The following is a 25,376-nucleotide window of genomic DNA, read 5'->3' on the forward strand; positions in this document are numbered from 1 at the left end:
TCATTTTTCAATATGGTTTACTCTCTATTTCCTGCTATTTTTCAGTGACTTGTTATATATTTAAATGTTAATCCTTTACAATAACCAGAATGTGTATATATCATATCATCTCCCTCTTTCTCATATGCCTTTTAACTTTGCTTGTGGTACCCTACTATATGTCTAGAAGAAACATAAAATCATTCATTTAAATGTAATTAATCTTTCCCTCTTTTACTTTTGTGGTTTGTGTTTTTAAAGTCTGATTTAAGAAATCCTTCCTTACCCCAAAGTCACAAAAATAAGCACCTACTTTTTCTATTAACATTCTAGTTTTAGCTATCAAATTTAGACCACTAATCTCTTAGAATTTATTCCTATACATGGTCTGAGGTGAAAACCTCCAGAGTGAGCCAGTTTTACAACATTATTTCTAAAATTCACTTTTCCCTTTGAATATAAGGTGGCATTGCAAATCAAAGTTTATAAATACATTTTTACTTCCCTTCAATCTGATGAGACTTCCTTTAGTATTGTCTTATAGGTCTTCTGATAACAAATTCTTACTTTTCATTTATCTGAAATGTCTTTATTTTGCTTTTCTGTACAAAGAATCTTTTTGCTAGATAAAGATTCTGGGTTTCTATTTTTTTCTTTTACCATTTATAAATATTCCACTGTTTTTTTCCTCCATTTTCTGAAAAGTCAAGACTCATTCAAATCATTGTTCCTTGTAATATTATTTTCTTCTGGGTGCTTTCAAGATTTTGTCTTTGGTTTTCAGCAGTATGAAAAGTGTAGTTTTCTTTGTATTTAACCTGCTAAGAGTTTCATGAGCTTGACTTGTAAATTTGTCTTTAACTTGAAAATTTCAGCCACAACTTCTTCGAATATTGTTTGTACCTCATTCTCTCTTCTTCTGGGATTGCATGCATATATTTAGTCCTCTTGATACTGTCCCACAGGTCCCTGAGACTATGTTCCCCCCACCGCATCCCCCTGTTCTTTAGATTGGCAATTTCTATTAATGTCTTCATGTTCACTGACTCCTATCACCTCCTTTTGTTATAATATATTTTCTAGTTCTAGAATTTCCATTTGTTCTTTTTTTTTATCTCTTTGGGTATAATAACTTTTGAAAGTCCTTAGTAGCTATTGAAAGTCTGTTAATCCAACATCTGAATTAGCTCAGAGTCAGTCTTTAGTCATTGTCTTTTGTTCTTGAGAATAGGCCCTGTTTCCTCTTTTTTTTTTCCGTAGATTGTATCCTGGACATTTTGAATGATATGTAGAGTCTCTGGATTATGTTATGTCTCTTCAAAGACTGATTTTTTTTTAAAAAACAGTTTTATTGGCTAAGCCTGTTGTGCAGTGCTGGTCACACAGCTATTCCTGTTTCTCCTGCATATAATTTGTTTACATGTTAATGCCATTTATTCCTGTGCAAGCCTCTGTTTTCAGTTTTGAATATAATTTCACTTTTTGATGACAGTAATAGCTCAGTAAACTTCAAAATTGCAGTTAATGAAATTATTTTATGATAACATTAATGAGGCTTTCTTTATGGTCAGGTTTTATATTCCTTCCTCTTCCTGTCCTCTTCCCCTAGCACTCCATGTACAGTGCTTTACATATGTAGTCTTTGTGATGTTACACCTTTGGATTATTAACAAATGTTTACTCTAGTAAATACCATGGCAAGCTTCGTATAGATTGTATTTATCCCATGTCTCTAAGAGCTAATTAGGTTCTTTAAATATGTTTCATTTTTATATTTGTTGTTAGTAAATTAAAGCCTAAAGAATTTTGTTTTTTCTTTAGGTTTTTTGTACTGTTACATTTGATTCACTAGAATCCAGTATTAAGTCGGACCGAATTATAACAGCTATAAAGTAAGTTGATACTGTCCCACAGGTCCCTGAGACTATGTTCCCCCCACCGCATCCCCCTGTTCTTTAGATGGTTATGATGTTCTACTATATAATTGAAGCTCATGTGATATATTATTATGCATTACTTTTAAAAACCTATATCTCTGTACTTTTTTCTGTTTATATAATAGTAATTTCAAGGGAATTTTTGTGCTATATTGTAACTCATTGGTTCAAACGAATACTGGTAAAGAATTTAATTCTTTAATATGAGTACATTTAGTTTATTCTCTGTCTCTAGAACCATTCCTTAGGGCAGATTTTCTGGGCAATCTTGAATGGATAGGTTTTTCTATTATAAAGAAAAGAGCAAATAAGTAAGCAGGAGTCCCAGTTGCTGAAAAGAATCTGAAGGCTGTTAATAAATGAATAAACCTTATCTAATCCTAAGGCACATTTGAATTTGTGTTCAAAAGTACTTGGTTCTCCTCCTCTGTTCCTAAAAAGTTAGCAGTAAAACCATTTTGATCAATTTTATATGATAAGAATCTATATTACAGTCCCCACCAGCATTACTGCATCAGAGTCCTAGGACTCACAGCCACATAGCTCTTTCTTTCCTCGGTGCCTAACAGAGTTGCTTCCCTTTCCCTGGTTAAGGGTTTTGGAAGACCACGGGGCTCTGCCTCACTGAGAGGTACCTTTTGCAATCCAACCCAAAGGGGGCACTATTTATGCTAAGACCCTGTATATGCCTGTCTTTTCCTTGGTTAAAGATAAACCTGATTTCCTGCTTCCACGAATTGTTTTTTCTCATCCTTATTTTCCCCCATTCTAGATACAGTCACAACAGTTCTCTTTTCAACCTTAAAATGATGCTTGTCAGATCTTCTAATTGCTCTCAGCTATATCATTTTAGTGACTGATTTTCATTTCACATGTTGACTGGGAGAAAGATCATAACTCTGAGATTTAACTAATGTATTTATAACATTTAGGGTTCTTTCAATAGTTAATGCTTAAAAATATGTATCTACTATCTTAGTATTCAGATCCGGATATTTCAGTGCTTATAATTAAAGCAAAATTTTTTTCCTAAATCTGTGTAGAATTCATTTATAAGCCCCAGAAAAAAATACCATCTCTGACGTTCACTCTTCTAATTCTCCTCGTTTTCAGTTACAGACCAACTCCCTTTTTTAGTTGTTCGTTAAAATAAATTTGTTTGTAACTGCTATGTTGTTTATAACATTATGCTTTTTGTTTGTAGTGGGATAAAAGATAAAAATTTCATGCTGCATTATGAGGTAAGGTGAATTTTTTCCCCAATATCTTGTTATGAAAAATTTCCAGGAAACAGCAAAGTTGAAAGAACTTTATAGTGAATGCCTGTATACCCACTACTTGGGTTCTAACATTAACATTTACTGTGCTAGTTTTATATATCTGTTAAGGAGGATATGGGAGCTGTTATTTTATTGCATACAGAAGAGATTTAGAGAGTTAAGTAGTAGCTTGCCAATCAACTTCCTGTCTGAGTCATACATAAAAGTATACATACATTAAAGTATAGTAGACAATATTGTTTTAGTGAAGGAAGAGTTGTACCTGTATATACCTTAAACTAATATAACCAATATAATATTGTATACCAATTATACTTAAAAAAAATTTTTTTTAATTAAAAAAAACTTTCAAATTTGCTTGAAGAAGAATTTGAAATCACTGGCATTAGGCATGTCTTAAACACTTTCTATCCTCTCCCAGCTTTTTTATTATGTTTTTCCAGCACTTTCCACTGATGATATATGCTCAATTAAATTTATTTTACATATTGTACTTTTATTATAGCTCATCGAATCTGTAATCCTTACAAGAATGGAAATTCTAAAATACTAAAGACCTTGTCTGTTCTCTGTTGCATTTTCTTGTGTAATCTAAAATGATGTTTGGCACATCTGGTGCCAAATAAATGTTTGTGGAACAAATGGCAAAAGAAAAAAGAAAAAAAGAGTTGTACTTGTTCACATGTGTCAAACAAAAGTTAGGCTTTTCAAATACCTTACCTGGAAAATCACCTTTTCCTGTTAGTTCATTTAAATATTTATATTTTTATTTAAAGTACTTTATATATAATTGAGTTTGTGATTGACTTTATTCACAACTAATCATAAAGGACCAGATACAACATATAAAACTAATTTTAGTATTTAAAGCATACACGTTGGGAGGCTAGTGTAAAGTAGCAAGTCATTTCACCTTTGAGGGACTGTTGTTGGCTGCCCAGAATCGCATCTCAATTTTGGTGAACTTGCTATTATTAATAAAGAACATTTCATCTAATATATGCTAGAGAATATCCATAAACCTGATGATTCTAACAGGTCTTGAATCCCTTATAAATATCCTATTCTAGATATACCAGATGCTACAGAAGCACTTCCTGTGTCATGAGCTAAAGAGCACATGGCAATCTTTTTTAAAAGGGCAGCTGTGAAAAATGCTGCTCTAGCTGATATTGGGAAAAGAGGTGGGGGAGGGAGCAGGAGATAGATAAGGCCTGTTATTGTTATCTTCTCATTTTTTGAAAAAACCTTTTTATTATAAAATAAAATACAGATACTGAAAACCATATAAAATAAAGGATGACTTACTGAGTTTTTATAAGGCAGACACCCACATAACTACCACCTAAGTTAGAGAATAGAATGTTGCCATTCACCCATTCACCCTGGAAGCCACTCCATGTTTTTCATCCCAATCTCAACACCCTTCTTCCTCTAAAAGTAACTATTCTCCTAAGTTTTATAATCACTTCTTTCTTTGTGTTTCTAGTGTACATTCCTAGATACTATAGTCTAGTCTTGTCCATTTTTAAAAATTGATATTTCTTTAGGTCTCTTTTAATCCATAGATTTCTCCATTACATTCTTTTCCTTATAATCTGTCTGTTAAAGAGTTCCCCCACAGTCTAGGTGGTGCTGATTGCACATTCTGATATTCTTCTGTCCTATCTCCTGCAAATCGACTGCAAGATCCAGAGGCTTGATCAGATTCATGTTTCATTACTCCTTAAAAATATTTTGTTAAAGAAACTGGAATTCCAGATTTTTATGGGAAATTTCTTAATTTTTTAAATGATCACAACTAATTTATATCCCTTTAAGATAACATATTGGTCAAATAAAAGTTTGCAACCTCTGGCTAAAGTAAAACTTTTTGGAAAAGATCTCTATTTCCTCAATGTGCATTTTTAAAAAATATATATGTATTTGTACTTATTACAAAAATATATCATTATTAACAATTTAAACATTATAGAAATTTATGATGTGAATCCCCAAAACCATCCACTTTCCACCCTGATTCACATACACACTAGAAGTACCTAATTTTAGTAATTTGGTATATGTTTTAGATATATATGTTTCATATATTTACAGACATTTTCTGTATATATATGAATGTACTATTTTTTTTAACAAAAATGGAATTTTGCAGTATTGTAACTTGTTTTATTATTTTGGTACTATATCTTGGATATCTTTCCATGTCAGTTGTATATGTATGTGGTTTTTTTGTTTGTTTGTTTTTAAAGTTTCCTCCTTATGCAACAAACGAAATTGGCAAAGTCACTGGTATAAACAGAAGAGAACTTGGGCATGGTGAGTACAAATCTGTAAACTTATATGGTATCCTTACAGGGACTTAGTACATTTTTTTGCTTATTATTTGTTACTCTCATTTAGGTGCTCTTGCTGAGAAAGCTTTGTATCCTGTTATTCCCAAAGATTTTCCTTTCACCATAAGAGTCACATCTGAAGTCCTGGAGTCAAATGGTATGGTATTGAAATATATTTTTCCTAGTCAAAGAGACCAAACTCCTTATTATATTCTTAATTTTTCATAACAAATGTTACATTGCTTAATACTTCAGTACCCAAACCCACTGCAAGAGAAAAATGTGTTTAGTTAATTGTATTCTTGTCTGAATTTCTGTTCTTAGCTTGTTAGATGTTTTGAAAGCAATATAAAACAAATATTTCTCTTTATATATCTGTTATGAGATCCGGTTTGGGTTATTTTTTCTTTATTTTTACAAACAAACCACAGAGCAAGGCCAGCTTGACGAGAAGGGCCAAAATCAGGTGATCCATTAGGCAGGGAACACCTGTAAGGTATCACAAATAGAAGAAGACACCACAGAGAAAGGCTAGGTTAAAAGGTCAATTTGAAGTAAAAAAAAATCAGTCCAAAAGTCAAAGCAAGGTATGGTCATTAAAGGCAGGAAGGATACTGAGTTCTCAAAGATGTAGCAGACATTGATCAAATGGTCATAAGATATTTTTTAAAAAAGGAAAGAAACCCAAAGCATGCTCAAAATTTAAACTAGAGACTTTCTGTTCTCTACTGGGTGTGACTAGGCTATGGCTTATGGCCCAGTAAAAGAGCCAAAGTCCTGTATCTTAACTGCCTTCTGATTAAGCAACAAAAGAGGCATGCTGGTTCTTCTGGGAGGATTCTTAGAATTAGAATCTCTGGCACTGCTAGCTAATATAACTCTTGATAAGGGAAGTTCTCAATTCCTGTGCTGTCATTTCATAGACTGAATTTATTTCAGTTAATTTAAATTTAGTAGCCACATATAGCTAATAGGTACCATATTGGACTATGCAGCTTTATAGTTCTTGGTTTAGGAGAGCTTGCCTTAAGTGCTTTTAAAAAGAAAAGAATATTGAATTTTATATAACTGAATATTTTTAAGGAAATAACCAATACTAACAATTTTATACATTTTAATTTAAAAAGCAGTATACTATAAAGTATTTCTCTTTCTATAGGATCATCTTCTATGGCATCTGCATGTTGTGGAAGCCTAGCATTAATGGATGCAGGTAAAAGAATTTTGTCACAAAACTTCTAATGCTTTATATATACTCGGTTAGTATAAAATACAAGATTTCTTTAAAATTGCATTTTAGTAAGACTTGGATAAATCAGATTACAGATTACCAAACCAGGCCAGAAGCAAGATAGTTACAAAGTACAGCTTCAACTATATAGACATATGCTGGAATTCCTATTTTTGGCTAAAAGCTGTACACTGGAATTATTTAGTGCCTTGGTGACCTAGTCGATTCCATTGACCAAGGAAGTTTGGATTAGCAAGCAGAAGTAAAAAGACTGATAAGAGAAAACAACCATGTAATCTTCTAGTTGATTTATACAAGCCATAGGAAAAACAATGGAAGTGTACACAGAATTTTAGGAAGACTGCAAGTGGTTCAGTATAATCTCTGGGTTTGAAACACCAACAGGGAAAAAAATTAAGAGGCTATGAAAACAATTCTTGCCAAATAGTCATCATCAATGATGCTATTCATGAAGAAAAAGGAACCTAGAGACACTCAAGAGGCCACACAAAGAGTTCCCTATAAGTTTGTACATTTACAGTACAGGTATATAAGATAGGAGGACAACATAACTAAGGATAAAATGAAAGCATGATGTGAATATATAACATTATCTAGTAAGATTAAAACTTAAGCCAAAGCAAAAAAAGCTAAAGCTAAAGATACTTTTCTAGTTGTGTTCAGTGGAAGGGAAACATAATCTGATATTCAAGGTAACTAGTAAAATACTACTCCTATTTTTACTTTCATGCACTCATTCAACAAATCTTTACTTCTGTGCTAAGCGCTTGGGACACAAAACAAAGTCTTTGTCCTAATGGAGCTTGTATTCATCAGTCTTCCAATCTCAGAATGGAAAACAGAATAAATCCTAAAAAAGATAAACTGTACAATATGGATGAAGAACTAGGGTGAAGGTAATTGGCTTTATAGAGACAGCTATATTTCATCTGGTTTTAAAGGCTGAATAGTTGTTGACCAGGCATATTAAAAGTGGGGCCTGTATTTCATGTGAAAGAAACAGCATGTGCAAAATTATGAAACAGTATAGTGTGTTTCTGAAATGTATTGGAAAGAAGTAATGAAGTAATAAACTGAGACCAGATTTTAAAGGAAATACTTAAAGCCAGTATTTCCCAATTTAGTGTTCCCAGGATGTTTTATATGCCAAGAAAAAAATTATTCTGTTCTAAAGTACATTTGAGCAGGGTGAAGCAGTTTTATTTAACATGGGTTAAACACATCTTAATATGCTAATGTGAATTCTGATTCTCTAGAAACAGGATGCACTGTTTCCCAGACGTTTTTGAAAATAGAGCATATATAAAAATTTCCTGTCTCGGAAGCTAAGCAGTGTCAGGCCTGGTTAGTACTTGGATGGGACACCACCTAAGAAGACCAGGTGCTGTAGGCATAAAAAATAAAAAAATAAGGGACTATAAGCCGACAAGGTCCTTGCAATCTGTGAGGTCAGCCAAGGGTTGATATATATATATAAAATAAAAAATAAAAATTTCGTGAAAGCAGATAATGGGGGACTTGAAGGATTTTATGTAGAGGAGTGGCATGATTTGAATCTTTTTTTTCCCTTCCCAGTTTAGATGATAGCCTTAGGGGATGCAGGTGGAAGATAATAAGAGCTAGGAGGAGAAATAAAATCTGGGAAACCAGACAGGGAGACTTGTTGGCAGGGCAAGAAATAATAGTGACTTGGACTTACAGGAGTAACAGTGGATATTTCAATATTTAGGGGAAAGGAGAACTTTCTAAAAACTTCTACAGACAAACTAATCAGATCTTTGTGACCTGATAAGATATAGGAAATGAAGAAAGAAATCTTGATTTTGGCATGAGTGTCAACCAAGATAGGGAATATAAGAGAAAAAAGATTTATTGTAGATGATTAAATTGAGTGTGTGTGTGTGTGTGTGTGTGTGTGCGCGCGTGTGTGTGTGTGTGCGCGCGCGCGCGCATGAATTTGTATTTGTGGAAGGGGGTTGTTTTGCAGATTTAGCTGGAGATATACAATACACACAGATTGGCTATACATCTCCACAGCTTAGCGAAAAGAACTAGGCAGGAGGGATAGATTTTTAAGTCATCACCATTATAAGTAATATTTAAAACCATGGGTATAAGTGAGATGCTTGGAGAAGCACACTCCCATTATACTAAATAAGTTCCAAGTGATCAAAATTTAAACTTTTTTTAAATGATAAAACATTGAAGACATCACAATCTTGAAAAGGAAAAACTTTTCTAAGCAAAATCCAAGAGCTATGATTACATATAACTTAAAATTCTATATGGGAAAAAAATCACGATAAAGTCAACAGATTAGAAAATTATTTCATATATTTTATTCACTTTAATCTACATTTATATTTAACAAAGACCTATCGCTATTGAAAGAGCTCTTGCGAATCTGTAAGAAAGAGACCAACAACTAAAGAAGGAAAATGGTTGAAGGCCATGAACAGGCAGTTCATAGAAAAAGAAACAGATGGTTATAAACATGAAAAAAAGGTTCAACCTCACTCATAAAAACAGAAATCAAATTAAAAATAATAAGCTACCATTTTTACCCTTTAGATAGGGAAAAGTCAAAAGATTTGACAAGAATTAACAAGAATGTAGAATAGCTGGCACCTTTATATACTGCTGATAAAGTATAAAATGCCAAACTCTTTGGAAGTCAGTTTGACAGTAAAACAAAGGTAAATCCATATACCCTTTGACTCAGAAATCCCACTTCTATTGTGTGGCTTATAAACACATACCATGAGTAATATGCAGCTATTCAAGAGGAAGGTAGAGCTTTGCGTGGCATTATGTGTCTATATCCAAGATGTTATTAAGTGAAAAAAAAGATGCAGAATAGTGAATCATTAAGTATGCTCTATGAGTAAAGAAAATAAAAGATTACACTTATATTTATACTTGTGCACAGAAATTTTCTGGGAGGATACACAAGAAAACCTGATAGTGGTTGTCATGGGAAGGTGGACTGAGGGGTTCAGACTAGAAGGATTTCACAAATACACAGTTACTTTTAAAAAGAAAAGAAAAAGAAGGCCCCAAAAGGCAAAGAAACTAATTAAGAGTTAAGTTTGCTATTATAGAGAGGTTTTTGCTGCACACAGTGATTACCTGTTAGCATTGTTTTAAGGGGCTTTTATTATATGTTTGAGAAGAAATATGAGTAGTCAGATGACTTATTAAGAACATTCCAGCTTAGTTTTGGTGGTTATCAATTTAGAACACTATCCACTTACATTAAAATAAATGTCAAAAGAATGATGAATACATATGTTAGGCTGCTGTAACACATTACACAGAAGTTTTTTTGTTTTTTTTTTCCTGAATTACAGGGGTTCCAATTTCATCTGCTGTTGCAGGTGTGGCAATAGGATTGGTCACCAAAAACAGTCTTGACAAGGATGAAATAGAAGATTATCGTTTGCTAACAGATATTCTGGCAAGTATATTAACAGTTTCAAATATTCAGTGGTGAAGATTATACATACTTTACAAGCATCCTATGCTTAGAAGAATGCTAGGACTCAAAGAATAGAGGTCTTTGTTCTTACTTTCCTCCTCTCCACATTTGCCTTAGATTTTATAGGATGTGAATTAAAAATATATATTACAATGTAAGTATCCATAATATAGTTCACTTTAGGATGGTCATAAATTAATCCTTATGCATTTATTGGGGAAAACACGATCTAAAACTAGTGATTTTCTGGTAAAATATTTGTAAATTAAAAGCCACAAATTGGAAGCAGTTACTGTAGGAGACACAGTTTACTGCTAAAGCTTTTTTTTTTTAATTTCTCTACACTGATGATGGGTGAATTTTGTTTTTGTTTAAAATTATATCACAATTTCTTAAAATTTCTTAAGGGAATTGAAGATTACAATGGTGACATGGATTTCAAAATGGCCGGCACTAATAAGGGGATAACTGCATTACAGGTATTTTTAAACCCTTTTTCTTTTTAAAAATAATATTTAATTATGTCATGAAGCAATTTATATAATTCTTTGGCTTTTATTTATTAGGCTGATATTAAATTACCTGGAATACCAGTAAAAATTATAATGGAAGCCATTCAACAAGCCTCGGGTAAGCCAAGCCAGTGTGCCTCATTCTCTTTTCATCCTCTAGTTTGTTAATAGAACTATAATTTCCATTAGGCTTATTATAAAATAATGCTTTAGAAAATAAAATTTCATGTAACAGCGTAGATCAAGAAGTATTACGTTATTAGGCACATGACTAATCACCAAAGTAAGAGAACTGTGAAAATTCCATTTTTACAAATTTAGTAACTCTAAAATGGAATTTATACAGAAGGAAATTCGAATAGAATTGTCAAGGTAATTGGGATGTGAAGAGCTTTGATTAAGCTAAAGAGTTTAGACTTAATGCCATAAAAACTAAGAATACTGCTATACCTGATCACATCTATTTTATGTAGTTATAACTTTTATTATGTTTTTAATCTCTTCTAGGGGCAAAGAAGGAGATATTACAGATTATGAACAAAACTATTTCAAAACCTCGAACATCTAGAAAAGAAAGTGGACCAGTTGTAGGTAATACATTAAAATTATTACTGATTTCAAGATAAAGTAAACATTAATATATGAAAGTATATTACTATTGTTAAATGTTTTTTTATCTCCATAAACAAAACAAAACTATTTAAATACTTTTATAGTTTTAATACTTTAAATTTGGGGAGATATTCTTGACAGAATTTTCAGTAATTTTAGTCAAGTAAAAAACTTTTTCTATGTCAAACTGAAATATTTTTACATGTGCCTAGGCCAGAATAAAAATAAGTGACCAGGACATGTTTTAGGTTTATATATGTATTTGAATTATTTATATTTTTATCTGTACATTTCAGAAACTGTTCAGGTTCCATTATCAAAACGAGCAAAATTTGTTGGACCAGGTGGATATTACTTAAAAAAACTTCAGGCCGAAACAGGTAAGAGTTGTATGAAGCTTGGGTTTTTTAGATAAAGTTAGGAGGCCATATAAGTTTGCCATGTCATCTCTATTGTGTTGCTCCAAAAATATGTTTGATAAATAAGAGAAAGACCAAAAGAAAAGGATTTAACATTGACATCTCTTTACTGTAAATTTTCTGTATGCCTATTTATAAAATAGCAAATGATCATCCTTAACTATATTCAAGAAGGATGGCCTAGAATTCTTCAGGGTTTTTTTGCAATAATTTCAAATCAAACATTTAAGTTTGCTTTAGTTTTCTCTTTTGATTGCTTTGGCTATTTTTCACTCAGTCTTATTTAGACTCTTATTTAAAGAGTATGTGCAGAAATAGTATACTTTAATTTGTTTTTTCTGGAAGCAATTTTTGAATTACCAAGTACTTACCAGTTTTGAGGTTATTGAAAGAAAGTGAGAAGAAGAGTCGCCTTACCCAGTTAAGATTGAGAAACTGACATGATTTCATCCCTCATTCATGTGTTCACCACCCTACAGGGTAAGGAAAAAGAAGAAAGAAAAGGTGAGGAAAGGGTTCTAGTATAATTTCTATTCATTATTAAGTAGGCAAAACCAAAACCTCCAAAATTAGAACATATGCTTTATCCCACCAAGAAAGAGGAGACATTGACTGCAAGAAAGAGGAAATTGGCTAGTACAATGTTGCGTACATTGCAAGTGTGCAGTATGTATGTCAATTCTTTCATTCCTAAAGCAGTGATTAAACACGGCACAACCCTGCCTGGTTACTTCCAGTTTGCTCCCCTCCTCTCACATCTACTTTAAAGACTAGTCTCCACGGGAATGAGCAATTTAACTTTAATGTTAAATTATCTTTTTAAAAGGTGTAACTATTAGTCAGGTGGATGAAGAAACATTTTCTATATTTGCACCAACACCCAGTGCTATGCATGAAGCAAGAGACTTCATTACCGAAATCTGCAAAGATGATGTAAGTACAGATCTTATGATACTTTTTCTACTTTTTACTGCTGTTTTATCAATCTTATGGCTTATTTTGCACTTACAGCAAGAGCAGCAGCTAGAATTTGGAGCAGTATATACCGCCACAATAACTGAAATCAGGTAATATCAAGTAATATGCTGTACTGTTTTTTTTTAATGACTTACATTACAAGCCCATATTAACTTCATGTTTTATTTACTTTGAAATTACATGTTTAGATAACACATTAATTACCAATCATTAATATTTTTAAATATAATTTTATTTTCTATACCAGTTTGTAGATTTTCAGTAACATGGTTCTGTGATTACATTAATAGATTCTTCTAACTGAATTATTTAAACAAATTTCTCACCATTTTAATTTTCCCAGTAAATAGTTAACTGGCCCAAAATAGACTTAGCAATATTTCCTTTTTCTTTCTGCTTTTTCCTTTTTTGGTAGTTTCTTGTTGGTGTTTTAAAGATAGTACTATTTAATGCCTAAGTAGCACATTTTTTTTAAATGAGAGTTTCAACCTCAAAGCATTTTTTTTACCAGATAAAAAGATTACATTTTCAGGATCAAAGAATCCTCTTTTTAAGAAAAAAAGATATTAGATGTAGCATGAATGTTCAAGGTAATCTGAAATGAATGATAAAAGGCAGTAAGATGATTTAATATCACAGGTGAAAACTAAGAAATAGAATGGCTTATTTCAGATCAGAGTAAATAAGGAAAATTTTTAATGGAATAAGTATCTCAGTTTATTTAACCCCCTTCCTTAAATGACTACATAATGGATTGATAATGCTACACTATTTTAAAATACTGAATAGCATTTAAAAAAATTTTGTAAAATTTATGAAGAGAATGATAGACTATATATTCTAAAAGCTCTTCACTATATATTTTTCTTTCATCTTTTCTCTGTCCTTTGATTCACAAGTGTTTACATACAGGGTGTATTTCCAATTGAAAAAATAAGTATCCCTTCTAGATAATCATATCTTTTATAGTTATAAAAATATACTGGAGGGTTGTTTTTTTTTAACTTTGTTTTCCTATGAAAACATAATCACAGTTTGATTATCAGTAGATACATAGATACTTAATATTTTAACCAGGCTTATTTCCTTTTTTGTAGAGACACTGGAGTAATGGTTAAACTATATCCTAATATGACTGCAGTACTACTTCATAACTCACAACTTGATCAACGAAAGGTAAAAAATGAGATTTGATTATTTTAAAAACTGCCTTAAAATAACTATAGTGAAATTTCCTAGATTGACAAGAACTGTGTACTTTGTCCACTACTGGCCTAATATAGAAAACCAAAAATGACAGAGGTGCTGCAGACCAAAGGTTTTACGTTGTTTACAGCTATTTATATTTCTTCTTCCAGAATAGAAACACTCTTAAAAATTTTGGGGTAGAATAACATCTAAAGTTAACACAAAGCAGTTACTAAAAATATCTAGGTATAACTCTGTTTTCCCAATTTTCTTGATCAACCAATCGTGGCAAGATAATTCTCAGGATGTTTTTAAATTTATTTAATTTTTGTTATAGTTTATACATAAAGATAGAATATGAAAACATTCCAAAAAACTATGGAGTAGAAGACTAATAGGAATGTGTTTTACCATCTATTAAAATATAAAGCTATAGAGAATAAAACAGTGTATTACTGTCCCAGAAATACAGTCCATGCAACAGGAAAAAAAAAGACCAGAAATAAACCCAGTTATATATATGGGACTATAAGACCTGCTAAACAGTCAGTCAGTGAAGAATCAAAGATTATTCAATAAATCATACTGCTGCAGCTGATTATCATAAAGCAAGATCTCTACTTTTTTAATACTAAAATCCCACCTAGAATAAGAAGCTAAATGTAAAAAAAAAATACATTTTTTTAAGGTAGTGAAAAAAGAAAAAGAAAATTGGGGCATGAGGGGAGTGTTGAGGGAGGGCATTTTAATAATCTTGAGACTGTGTAAATACTTCTCAGCATGATATCAAAGCCAAAAGTGTAAATAAATTGATAAAATTTTACCTCATGATGTTTTTTAATTATATGGCAAAATTAAAAAAGGTTCAAAAACAAGCAGCAACTTAGGGAAAAAAATGTTTATAGCATATGACAGAGGCATCATATACAAAGGGCTTATACAGATCAGTAAGAAAGATGAACACCAGTAGGAAAATAAGGAAAGAATATGGACAAACGGGTTTTTTTTTTTTAAGTTAATCAAGATATTTAATATCTATAGCAATTTTTTTAAGTGCAAATAAAATCAAATTACCATTTTCAGCTCTCAGATAGTTGAAAATTCCCAGTGTGAATAAGAATGTGGGGAAGAAATGGGTATTCTCATACACTGCTGATAGGAATGTAAATTGAGATAAGCTTTTTGGAAAATATTTGATAAATGTATATGAGTACCTTTGGACCTAGGAGTTCCACGTGTAGATATGTTTTAAGAAGATAAGTAAAGTAGATGAATACATAATCATCACAACACTGCAGTTTATTTTTCCTCAAATTTTTGTTTTGGAAAATACACTGAACACCCATATACCTTTCACCTATATTCACCAATTATTAACATTTACAGTACTAGAATTTAAAACAAATTAAATGATCATCTATAGGGGTTGGTTATACAAATTATATCATTTGAATACTTGACTATGTTTCATTTATTGATATAAAAGGATGTCCTCAACATATTATTGAATGAAACAACAAGCTCAGTAAGGTCCATCTATACAAATGCAGTATACACACACTAAATAGACATTTGAAGAAATACTCATTGGTGTGTTAATAATAGTTTATAAGTAGAAGGATTTGGGATGATTTTTACTATCATCTGAATACTTCTGTATTATTTTAAATCTTTATAATTAAGATTTTATAATCAGAAAAATCAATAAAGCTATTTTCCACTTCCAGGGCGGGGTGGGGGGTAGTATATTACCATAGATGTTAAGTAATTATATATGACAACTAACATGTTCTCTTTCAGATTAAACATCCCACTGCCCTAGGATTAGAAGTTGGCCAAGAAATTCAGGTACTTGTATTTCAAACTTTTAGCCTTAGAATTATAAATTGTATTTGAAGTTTCAGTTATTTGTTTCAAAAAGTAAGCTGAAAAAATCAAATCAACATCAGTGATTTGTATTATTTATATGCCGTTCTTTTTTTTAATCTTAGGGTTGCTTAAACAGACTCATTAAGGATTTAAGGCACAATTCTTTCCCTCAAGGAACTTACAGTTTGGTTAGAACAATAGTCCCCGCTAGAGCTTTTAAAAATATATGAGCAGCTTAGTGATGGCTATGCCAAGTCAGTGATTTGGAGACAGGACATGAGAACCCTGATAAATGTAACTTTGTTGAAGACTTTTAATGTCATTTTCGAATTGAGACTTCAATTGCTTCTGCACTGCCTGAGGCTAAAAGTTTTTGAGTTTGATGAAAGCCATGTTATTTAGTTCTACAATTCTGATGACAAAATTGACCTCCTTTTTATAGTCCTTCATGAGTGGATGAAAGAACTTATTGCTAACCTGGGTTTTTCTGGACACTTCACATTGTTCCCGTTACACCTAATACCTGAGTAACTAAAGCTTTTAGTTTATTCCCAATCTCTAGTCCCCTTGTTCAATAATACCTCTGTGTAAGGTTGTTTTGTTTTGTTTTGACATCAGAAGCAACTTAAAAACTGCCACATTTCCCCCTGACTTTTTCACTAAAGTGAAGTCAAATAACCTCCAGTGTGATAGTCCTTTGAGCAGTAATCTGAGTGACCTAAGCATAGTGACCTAAGCATAATCTCATATAGTTTGTAGCACAATTAGGCTCAGAAAGTCTTTGTCTAGAATCATTCACCATGGTTTTGACTGTTCTGGTGTAGGGACCTGGCTTGGAGAGAATAAGAAGGCACAGATGAGTCTAACAGAAGATTATAATTAGGCAACAAAATGCCCCTATCTCTTTTCCTTTTTTATAATCATTACTTAACCAAAATATATGTATTAGCATATACCATCACCTAACACTGAGCTATGCTTTCTGTTAACAAATAAAAACAATCATTAATCATTGCCTTATTTGGACCATGTAAATTGAAATATCTTTTAATTTGGATGTCAGTGTACAATAACTTTAAAAGTAAATTTGTTTCTTTAACACAGGTGAAATACTTTGGACGTGATCCAGCTGATGGAAGAATGAGACTTTCTCGGAAAGTGCTCCAGTCTCCAGCTACCACTGTTGTCAAAACTCTAAATGACAGAAGCAGCATTGTAATGGGAGAATCTTTTTCACAGTCATCATCTAATTCTTCCCAGTAATATATTTTTTAAGAGAATTCTAGAGTGATATTCTATAGAGCAAAGTTTCAGTAGTATCTTCTAATGTATAGATTTATATATACTATAAATATATTCTAATGATTTATATTAAAATGTTCATTTTACATGTGCCATTTTTTAATTTCAAGAGTTACCTATATATTCTTATTTATATTATAAATCAAATATTTATTAAAAGTTAACCATTTATACATCTTAGAAAATATTACTACCCTTTATTTACTGTAATTCTGAAATATCTGAAAAATTTAGAAATAATAGATCACATTTGCTACAATAATGGATAACTTCCTACATATCTTAGTCATCTTATGGCTATCATCTTTGCCCAACTTTACTACAACTATTTCACAAACTGAAACCTCCATATTAAAGCCAGTGCCTATTTCTTTAGTACAGTTATCAGATGTAATATGGAGTTGAGGGAGCTAATTTGATGTTTTTGATGATATACTTACTGCCTTTCAAATTGGTCACAAAACCATAATATAGTTAAGTAAATATAATAAATGAAATCCTAACTAGAATGAGGTAGTATGTTTTCCAAGTTTAGCAAATATTTAGGAAATATCAAAAAATCATTTCCTCATTAAATAGACTAGGTCATATTTTAATTGTATATGTATGGATGTTCTTGGTATAAGGGATAGAGTACTCATGATTTTCAAATAATAAAAGTTTGAAACAGTCATATATAGAAGCTGTTGATATAATTATTAGAAATAGCTATAAGATGTTCATTCCAATTATTAATTATATTAGTTATAATTCCACAAAGTAAATGGCTCATGGAAATCATAATTTAGAATATGCAATACTTTTAAAAATCTGATAAAATATTTGTGAACTCAAGACTCGAGGCTAACTAGTTAGTAAAATATTAAAAATTTAGCTGGCCAAAAATTTTTTAAAATATTTTTTAGTCAGTAGACATTAATCATATATCTAGCTATAGTGTGTAAAATAGCATTTAGTTGTTGATATAATTTCTGAAATATTAAACGTTAATTGAAAAATGAAAGAGATTTAAACACTATACTTTGTACATTTGATTGTTCTATTTTACAGTCATAACAAAATTTTTTTATTCTCTCTGCCTTCTGTTTAAGACATAATCCCCAATGATGGAATTTCAAAATTATGTTTTTAAGTTCTCTATTTTTCAAAGGGACTCCTAACTGCTAATACAGAATAAATGAAGCTAGTTCTTAAACTCTAGAGACGAATAGTACCAAAAAGTTACCATACTGTTTATTTAGCTCACTCATCACAGACTACGAAAAGCATCCTATTTCCACTTAAACCAAGAGCCTACACTTAATGTCTGACTTCTTTTTGTCTTCATTCAAATCTTGGTAGTCTTCTTTACTTCCTAATAAAGTTTTCTATGAAGGCTATTATATTCTAAAAACTAATTTATAATGACTCAAATGGAGTGCCTATCTTTGATAGTGCAGTATAGGTACTTACAAGACTCTTCCTTCATATTCTTTGTTATTGACACCTCTCTGCACATCAATTACAGTTCTTATAGTCAATTTTTTTCCCCTCGTAGATTAGCTTGAATTTCTGGATCTAAGATAATAGTATGAATATCAGTATCATTCTTAGTTCACTTCAAACAATCATAGCATTTATTTATTCAACACTTACTATGTGCCAGGCACTATAATGTGTACAAGGGATGCATCAGTAAACAAAACATAAGTTACAATGCTCACATTCTAGTGGATGGAAACTGACAGTAAATAAGTATATAAAATGTCCAGTAGTGATAGGGTCTTCATAGAGAAGCCCTTATTTCTTCCAGTAGAAAAAAATAAGCATGGGATTTGACAGTTATAGAGCTCTAAAGATATCTAAATGCTTAGCCTAGGATATCTGCTATGCGGTTAGGGCCTTGGTTGGGAAAGCCTGAACCTTTGAAAAATGGGGTAGGTGCCTCTAAGGATTTGGGTTCTTTGGCCCCCCCTGTACCCTCAAGGCTTGCAGAAGTGACTCAGACCTCTTAGTAACACTTTGCCGCCTTGCAGAAAGACCTCTTCCATCGTTGCTCCCATTCCTAATAGGTTCTTAAAAGAAAAAGAACTGGAAAAGGGGATAGAGTGATAAAGAAAAGGTACTATCTTAGATAAAATAATCCAGAATGGCCTCTCTGAGTAGGTAACATTTGAGCAGTGACCTGAATGAAGTGGAGGAAGATATGCAGCTATTTAGGAAAGAATTCCAGATAAAAAGACTAACAACTTCATTTTCACTTGGTATTTTAAGTTTAGAATATAGTTCATTTTATAAACCAGTTTCACAGACTTTTACTCCTTAGTCTTGTACCTGTTCTTCACCAGAATTAGAAAGCAAATTTTATTAAAGAATATAAGAGGAGATGGCCATGTATGTGATATTTTCAAAACGTTTAATCAAGCAGGAATATGCTTGGTTACTTACGAAGAGAAGGTGGACACCTAGATCATGTGAAAGTTTAACATGCTTATACAAAATTCTAGGCTCTTAAAGAGTTGAGACTAGAGTGGTAGGCAGTGAAAATGGAAAAGAGATAAAATGTCTTGGTATCATGGGATAGAAACCAACGTAAGTTTAGCTAAAGAGAGAGGGGAAATATTTAACACCGCCATGAATTTATTTCACAGAAGCCCAGTCATACTCCCAGTGGTAGACTGGAACCAGGACTGTCAAATCATCAGGAACTAAGGAAGTTTTCCCTCTCAACCTGCCTGTGCAGTCTCATGGCCTCTCATTTGTGCTTCTTTTCACACAAGTTTTAATCTTCTATACAAACATTTTCAAAGCATGGGGCAAAAGACTGGCTGTCACCAGGAAGTTACCTGGCTCTGAGTTCCAGTTCTCCTGGAAGAGATAGGCTTAGCTTGAGAAAGGTGTCAAACCTGAATAGGATTCCCAGATAAAATAACAATGCCAAGTGAAACTAATTTCAGGGAAACATGTTCGGTGACAGTATGGCCCATGCAATATTTGGAATATACTTAAAGTAAAAAATATATATATTATTCTTTGTTTACTTGAAATTCAAATTTAACTGGGTGTCCAATCTCATTTCTTCTAGCTAAGAGGCTGTGTTAACTAGGGTTAAATCTCATCTAAATCTGCCTGAGATTTAACTGTTCAGCCTAAAAAGGGAGGAAAGAGACTATATACTGAAGGAACTAAAAATAATAAACCAGCATATACTAGCAAGAGCCAGAGGAGAACTACTGGGGTCAGATTTTTTGGGTGTTTGATCAAGGGGGCTGGAGATCAAGACTGGATAATCAAGATTTTACTGACTTTGGGATACCTTTGAGACAGTTTAACCCTGGCCAGAACCCCTAGGGACTGGGCAAACTCCCTGCTAGGGTAGCTCTTTGAATCCTGGAAAAAGTGAGAGAAGTAGATATAAGCTAACAGCAGCTTTTGACTCCAGAAAATAGCTATTTATTTTAGCAACTAATTGTTTTATAACAATTTTAAGTGGTTTTTAGATGGTCTTCTCCAGATACTTTGGTTCTCTACTTAGCTTTTAACTGTGTCATGTGCCTTCAGCTTCTCATTATCCCTCTACAAGGCAGTAGTACACTTAAACAGTTCTGCTTTCCTTCCATTGTTTCCCCTGTATCTTTTGTTGTATAGACACCAGCATTCCCCTCTTTTGGGATGTTTTCCTAGGTCATTACTAGTGAAATCAGTGGTCAAGCAGCCACCCTGTGCTAGGAAATGACTGATTTCTTGCACCAATCCCTATACTACCTATATCAGTTTTCGTCCTCAGAGAAGCAGATGCCATGAAGGGATAAGATATGCAACATATTGACTGGGCAAAATGTCTGTGAAGGATGAAACAGCCTCAGGAATTGGCAGAGAAAGCCTACAGACCACAGTGGAAGTCTGACCTCTCTAAAATGAGGGAAGGAAGGAAATATGGGGTGGAAAAAGCATCAGACTACAGTGTAGTTCTAAGAAAGTTTCATCTAGGCTGATAAGTTCCCCAAGCCAAAGTTGCCCATTAAAGGAGTTCTGTATTAGGCAGGAAAGGACCAGTTTAGTATCCTCGTTGTGCTCAACTACTGGCTGGGAGCAGCTCCAGGGATTTATGGCTTTAGCACAAATGCAATGGTGGATCCAAAGGGGGTGGCAGCTGACTGTTAGCCAACTATGTTCCTCAGAGTAGATTCTCTTGGAGATCTGAGTGGTACACTTACATAGCATCTACACCAACCAAATGTCTAATAAACAAATTATAAAACTATAGCAACTGAAACTGTCATCCTAGAGTTGACCAAATAAAACAAGTGAATTCAGACAAATCCAGATACATGTATGTATATGTGTGTGTGAATTTAGTAAAGAATGATTAAAACAGCACTTCAAATTATTTCATCTATAAATGACATTGACAATTGACTCTCCATTTAGAGGAATAAATTTACATTAGCATCCTACTTCATATATACAAAAAATCCCAAATGGATCAGAGAACTAAACATTAAAAAACTATAAAAACATGTTAGAATACCTTGGTTAAACATGGGAAATTAACCATACACAAGTGCCTATCTCTTTGAAAGTTAATTTTTTTTTAAGGTATAGAGTCTAAAGGGCAAACAAAAGACAATAGTAAAGATTTTAACAAATATCAGTTACATCAGGGTCCCCAACCCCTGGGGCCACAGACCTGTAAAGGTCCTTGGCCTGTTAGGAACCAGGCTGCATAGCACAGGAGGTGAGTGGCAGGCCAGCTAGCTAAGCTTCATCTGTATTTGCAGTGGTTCCCCAGCACTAGGCTAGCATCACCACCTCAGCTCCACCTCAGATCATCAGGCATTAGATTCTCATAGGAGCACCAATCCCTGGTGCCAAAAAGGTTGGGGACTGCTGAGTTACATGACAAGCAGATGGAAGGACAGTAGTGGACTTAGCAAAGCAGAGGAATTTACAACCTAAATGAATACAGAGGTGATCAAGGAAGAAAACAAATTATATGCAGAAAAAATCAGAACGGATCAGGGTGAAAAATTTGAGGGCAAGGTGAAAGTCTATATAGAAAAGGGCTATATGCCTGGGTCTACTCCCCAATAAATAACCAAAGGCCTACACACACCCATACACACTTTTGTAACACTGCCACTACCACCTCGGGACACTGAGATTTATTTTCTGAAATGGGAAAGACTTTTGACTTGGGGATACTTGTCACAGTAGATAGTGGGGGATTTTGAAACAGGGATGAAAGTGTGGATTAAGTAAGAATATAGTAAATAATATATATAACTTATAAAATATGTGTTAATTGACTGCATGTTATCAGTAAGTGTTCCAGTTACAAAAATCTTAGAAACCGAAAGTTGTCCTGAAAGTTTTTATTGAGCCATGTTAGCCAGAGAAAGGACCGGGTCGTGGGGCATGCTGTCTAAATGACCAGCAGCAAGGCTAGATGGAGAAGACAAGTATGTCTGCCATCCTAGGACTGATGGGGATCCTTCATACAATGAGTTTGGAGAAGAAAAATATAAGTTGTTTTGAAAGAATTTACATTGTCTATAGATAAGGGGCGAGGTGGAGAAGGTGAAGTGGTAAAAGTTTGGGGATAGGTGAATAGTCCATAAGGAAGAACTACTTGTTGCTGCTGGATTGGATGTAGGCATAAGCATGATGTAGTGGTGACTGGTGGTCGGCTGTTACTTTTAGATATTTGCTAAAATAGCTGCCTGAAAGTTGACTCAAAATTTCAACGTACATTCATAAATGTGGGCAATCTTTTGCTGGTTTGGGCCTGCGATTGCTAACTAATCAACTTCCTTTATTTCTTCCTCCCACTCTCCAGCCTGCTGTAATTTAATTTAGGACATGTCGCATCTGAAAATTTTTTTTTTTTTTTTTTTTGGTCATGGTCAACAGTAGGCTATTAGCAATAGTTAAGTTTTGGGGGAGTCAACAGTTATACTCAGATTTTCAGCTGTGCAGAGGGTCAGTACCCCTAACTCCCACACTGTTCAAGGGTCAGCTTTACCTGGAAATAGAAATTAGAGAAACCAGACAGGAGCTCTGAAAGATGTAATTTAATATCGGTTGAGCTGATAGGGTAGTTATTAAATTACCTGCTAGGGTAATGTCAAATTGAGTAGTAAACTTCTAAAGGAAACATCATTCTTTCAAAAGTTATTGAGCACTTGCTATGTTCCACACCCTATGCATTGGAGATACAATGGTGAGAAAAAACATAGTTCCCTGGAATCATGGAAATTTTTCATCTAGATATGGAGACAATTACTAAATCAGAAATCATTCAAATAAAGTTACAAGTATGACAAATGCTACAAAGAAGGGGGCACAATGTGCTCTAAGAGTATGTAATAGGAAGATAAAATGGATACTCTGGTTGTCATTCTAACATTTATTCTACCCATACCATATAGTGTAACCTCCAAGGAATTTGAGTGTGATTAACCCCAGCCACAGCTCCAAGGATGGGCCCTGATTTGCCTCAGCCAATCGGTGCTTGACATTTCCTAGATGAGAAACTCTAGGTTCATGGGTAGGGGGCATATGACCTAACTTAGTCTAATCACAATGCAACTGGGGATACGTGAAGATATTCTATTTTGATGTGGATGAAGAACTATGTAGCCTTTGGAGCTCTTGGCCACCACATCTTAAAATTCATCCTTAGGATGACTTTGACAGAGCAGAAAGTAGAACTGAGAAGCAGGAGGAAATAAAGTTCTTACTGATACTGCTGAGTCACTAAACCAAATCAACCCTGAAGTTCACCTAAAGTCCAGACTTTACATTCATATAAGCCTTGAACATTTTAAAAGCCAAATTCTCACTCAGGAATTCTCTAACATCAGGCTTAAAGTTATATGTGTGACGCTTTCTCTAACCCAAGATGGAAATGTTATTTTCTCTGGGCTCAGAAGCATTTTTTCCACATAAATCTCAACAGTTAATGAGCTCTATTGTTATGTATAACTACTTAATTCTAGTACATTTTCTGAGGTCCTCTTTAAAAAAAAAAAAAAAAAGCAATATCTCCAGATTTTGAAATTAGAATTTATTTTATCGGGCGCCTGCTCTGTGTTAAGACATTGTCTCACGTTTCAGTGTACCGCTGAAGGCTGTCCACACAAATGAGCTGGTCAAAACAAAAGCACGTTTTGACAAGACCATTGATTAATGTAATGACTACAATTCCCAAGATGCCCTGCAGGGTCAACGTTTGCGTCTCCCTTGGTTTTCATCTTTCAAACTAAAGGATAAAGAACTGGCGGCTGAACAAACTGAGACTGTCTTAAAGAACGAATAAAAGGATTCTGCCAGCAACAAACGGGAATTAAAATAAAAGACTGCCTGGTGTATAGCGTGTATCTACCGCGCAATGTTTGACAGTTAATGTGATGTTTGACATGTGATGTTTGACAACGTGAATGCCGAAAGAATTCTTCCTTCGCTTACTCAATGCAGAAGACCTCCCGATAAAGCAAAAAAGGCCCACAAGAGAATCTCAAAAATATCAAAACAATGCTCTTACATGTGTTAAGGTGGTAATTCCCCGTTAAGTTCCCTGCACTTATCTGAAGACTTATTTTCCAAAGTTACAAACACAGGAAGGGCACTATATTTTCATGAAGTGGAAATTATGCTTTTCAATGGCCAGTTACCAAAAACCTAACAGTGAAACGCTTTGGCGGGAAATAGGAAATTGCCAACTACTTTTTGTAATATGTTATAATCGCCAGGAGATCCATAGAAGACTTCCTGAGATGTTTAACTGTAACAAACTCCACAACGAGTTTTCGTGGATTTCGGGTCGCCTTAAAAGGCTCAAAGTTTCTATGTCTTCACAGAAAGAGATTTAAACAATTTTTCTCCCATAGACTGACAAGGTGAGCTTCCATTAAGGAATACGAGCACATCTCCTTGGGTTAGTCCCGTCCAACGATGCGTACCTCCCAGGTTTGATTTTCCTCAGAACTGGGTCCCACGACTCCTTGCATGCCGGGTGCAAACAGCAACCACACCAACCGGGATCCACGACTCCGTTCTCGCTCTACTCAGAGAAGTCTCGCGGCACCAGCAGAGACGGAGAGCTCGCGAGAACCACACTCTCCTCCGAGATTCAACACCAGTAGGCGGGGCCGAGAAAGGAAGAAATCTCACTTAGGCCCGCCCACCACGGTACAGCACCGCGCCTCGCGAGAACGCAGACTTTAGCTAAGCCGGGAAGCTCAGGCAGAAGC

The 25,376-nt window shown here is 33.7% G+C and overlaps 1 protein-coding gene and 1 long non-coding RNA gene across 4 annotated transcripts in view; one reads left to right on the forward strand and one right to left on the reverse strand.

Moving 5' to 3' along the window:
- The window catches only part of PNPT1 (polyribonucleotide nucleotidyltransferase 1), a 37,149-nt gene extending 19,334 nt beyond the window's left edge, over window positions 1-17,815 (forward strand). For 2 of the 3 annotated variants that reach the window (XM_015587574.2, XM_015587575.2), the window contains exons 15-29: window positions 1,801-1,871; window positions 3,121-3,157; window positions 5,449-5,515; window positions 5,600-5,689; window positions 6,692-6,745; window positions 10,135-10,241; window positions 10,670-10,741; window positions 10,829-10,892; window positions 11,282-11,365; window positions 11,683-11,766; window positions 12,632-12,738; window positions 12,817-12,872; window positions 13,881-13,959; window positions 15,772-15,819; window positions 16,945-17,211. In XM_015587574.2, coding sequence (XP_015443060.1) covers window positions 1,801-1,871; window positions 3,121-3,157; window positions 5,449-5,515; window positions 5,600-5,689; window positions 6,692-6,745; window positions 10,135-10,241; window positions 10,670-10,741; window positions 10,829-10,892; window positions 11,282-11,365; window positions 11,683-11,766; window positions 12,632-12,738; window positions 12,817-12,872; window positions 13,881-13,959; window positions 15,772-15,819; window positions 16,945-17,103 — 1,179 coding nt within the window. In that variant the 3' untranslated portion in view covers window positions 17,104-17,211. Of the gene's footprint in view, window positions 1-1,800; window positions 1,872-3,120; window positions 3,158-5,448; window positions 5,516-5,599; window positions 5,690-6,691; window positions 6,746-10,134; window positions 10,242-10,669; window positions 10,742-10,828; window positions 10,893-11,281; window positions 11,366-11,682; window positions 11,767-12,631; window positions 12,739-12,816; window positions 12,873-13,880; window positions 13,960-15,771; window positions 15,820-16,944 lie in introns of all 3 variants that reach the window. The other variant, XM_006909587.3, reaches the window with a different exon arrangement.
- On the reverse strand, window positions 11,894-25,237 carry LOC112477894. Its single transcript, XR_003045623.1, has 2 exons — window positions 25,086-25,237; window positions 11,894-12,278 (listed from the first exon to the last, which is right to left on the reverse strand). It is a non-coding gene; the product is annotated as an uncharacterized LOC112477894 (long non-coding RNA).
- Between the last annotated feature and the right edge of the window lie 139 nt (window positions 25,238-25,376).

The sequence above is a fragment of the Pteropus alecto genome, unplaced genomic scaffold (genome assembly GCF_000325575.1).
Source record: "Pteropus alecto unplaced genomic scaffold, ASM32557v1 scaffold131, whole genome shotgun sequence".
Classification (NCBI taxonomy): domain Eukaryota; kingdom Metazoa; phylum Chordata; class Mammalia; order Chiroptera; family Pteropodidae; genus Pteropus; species Pteropus alecto.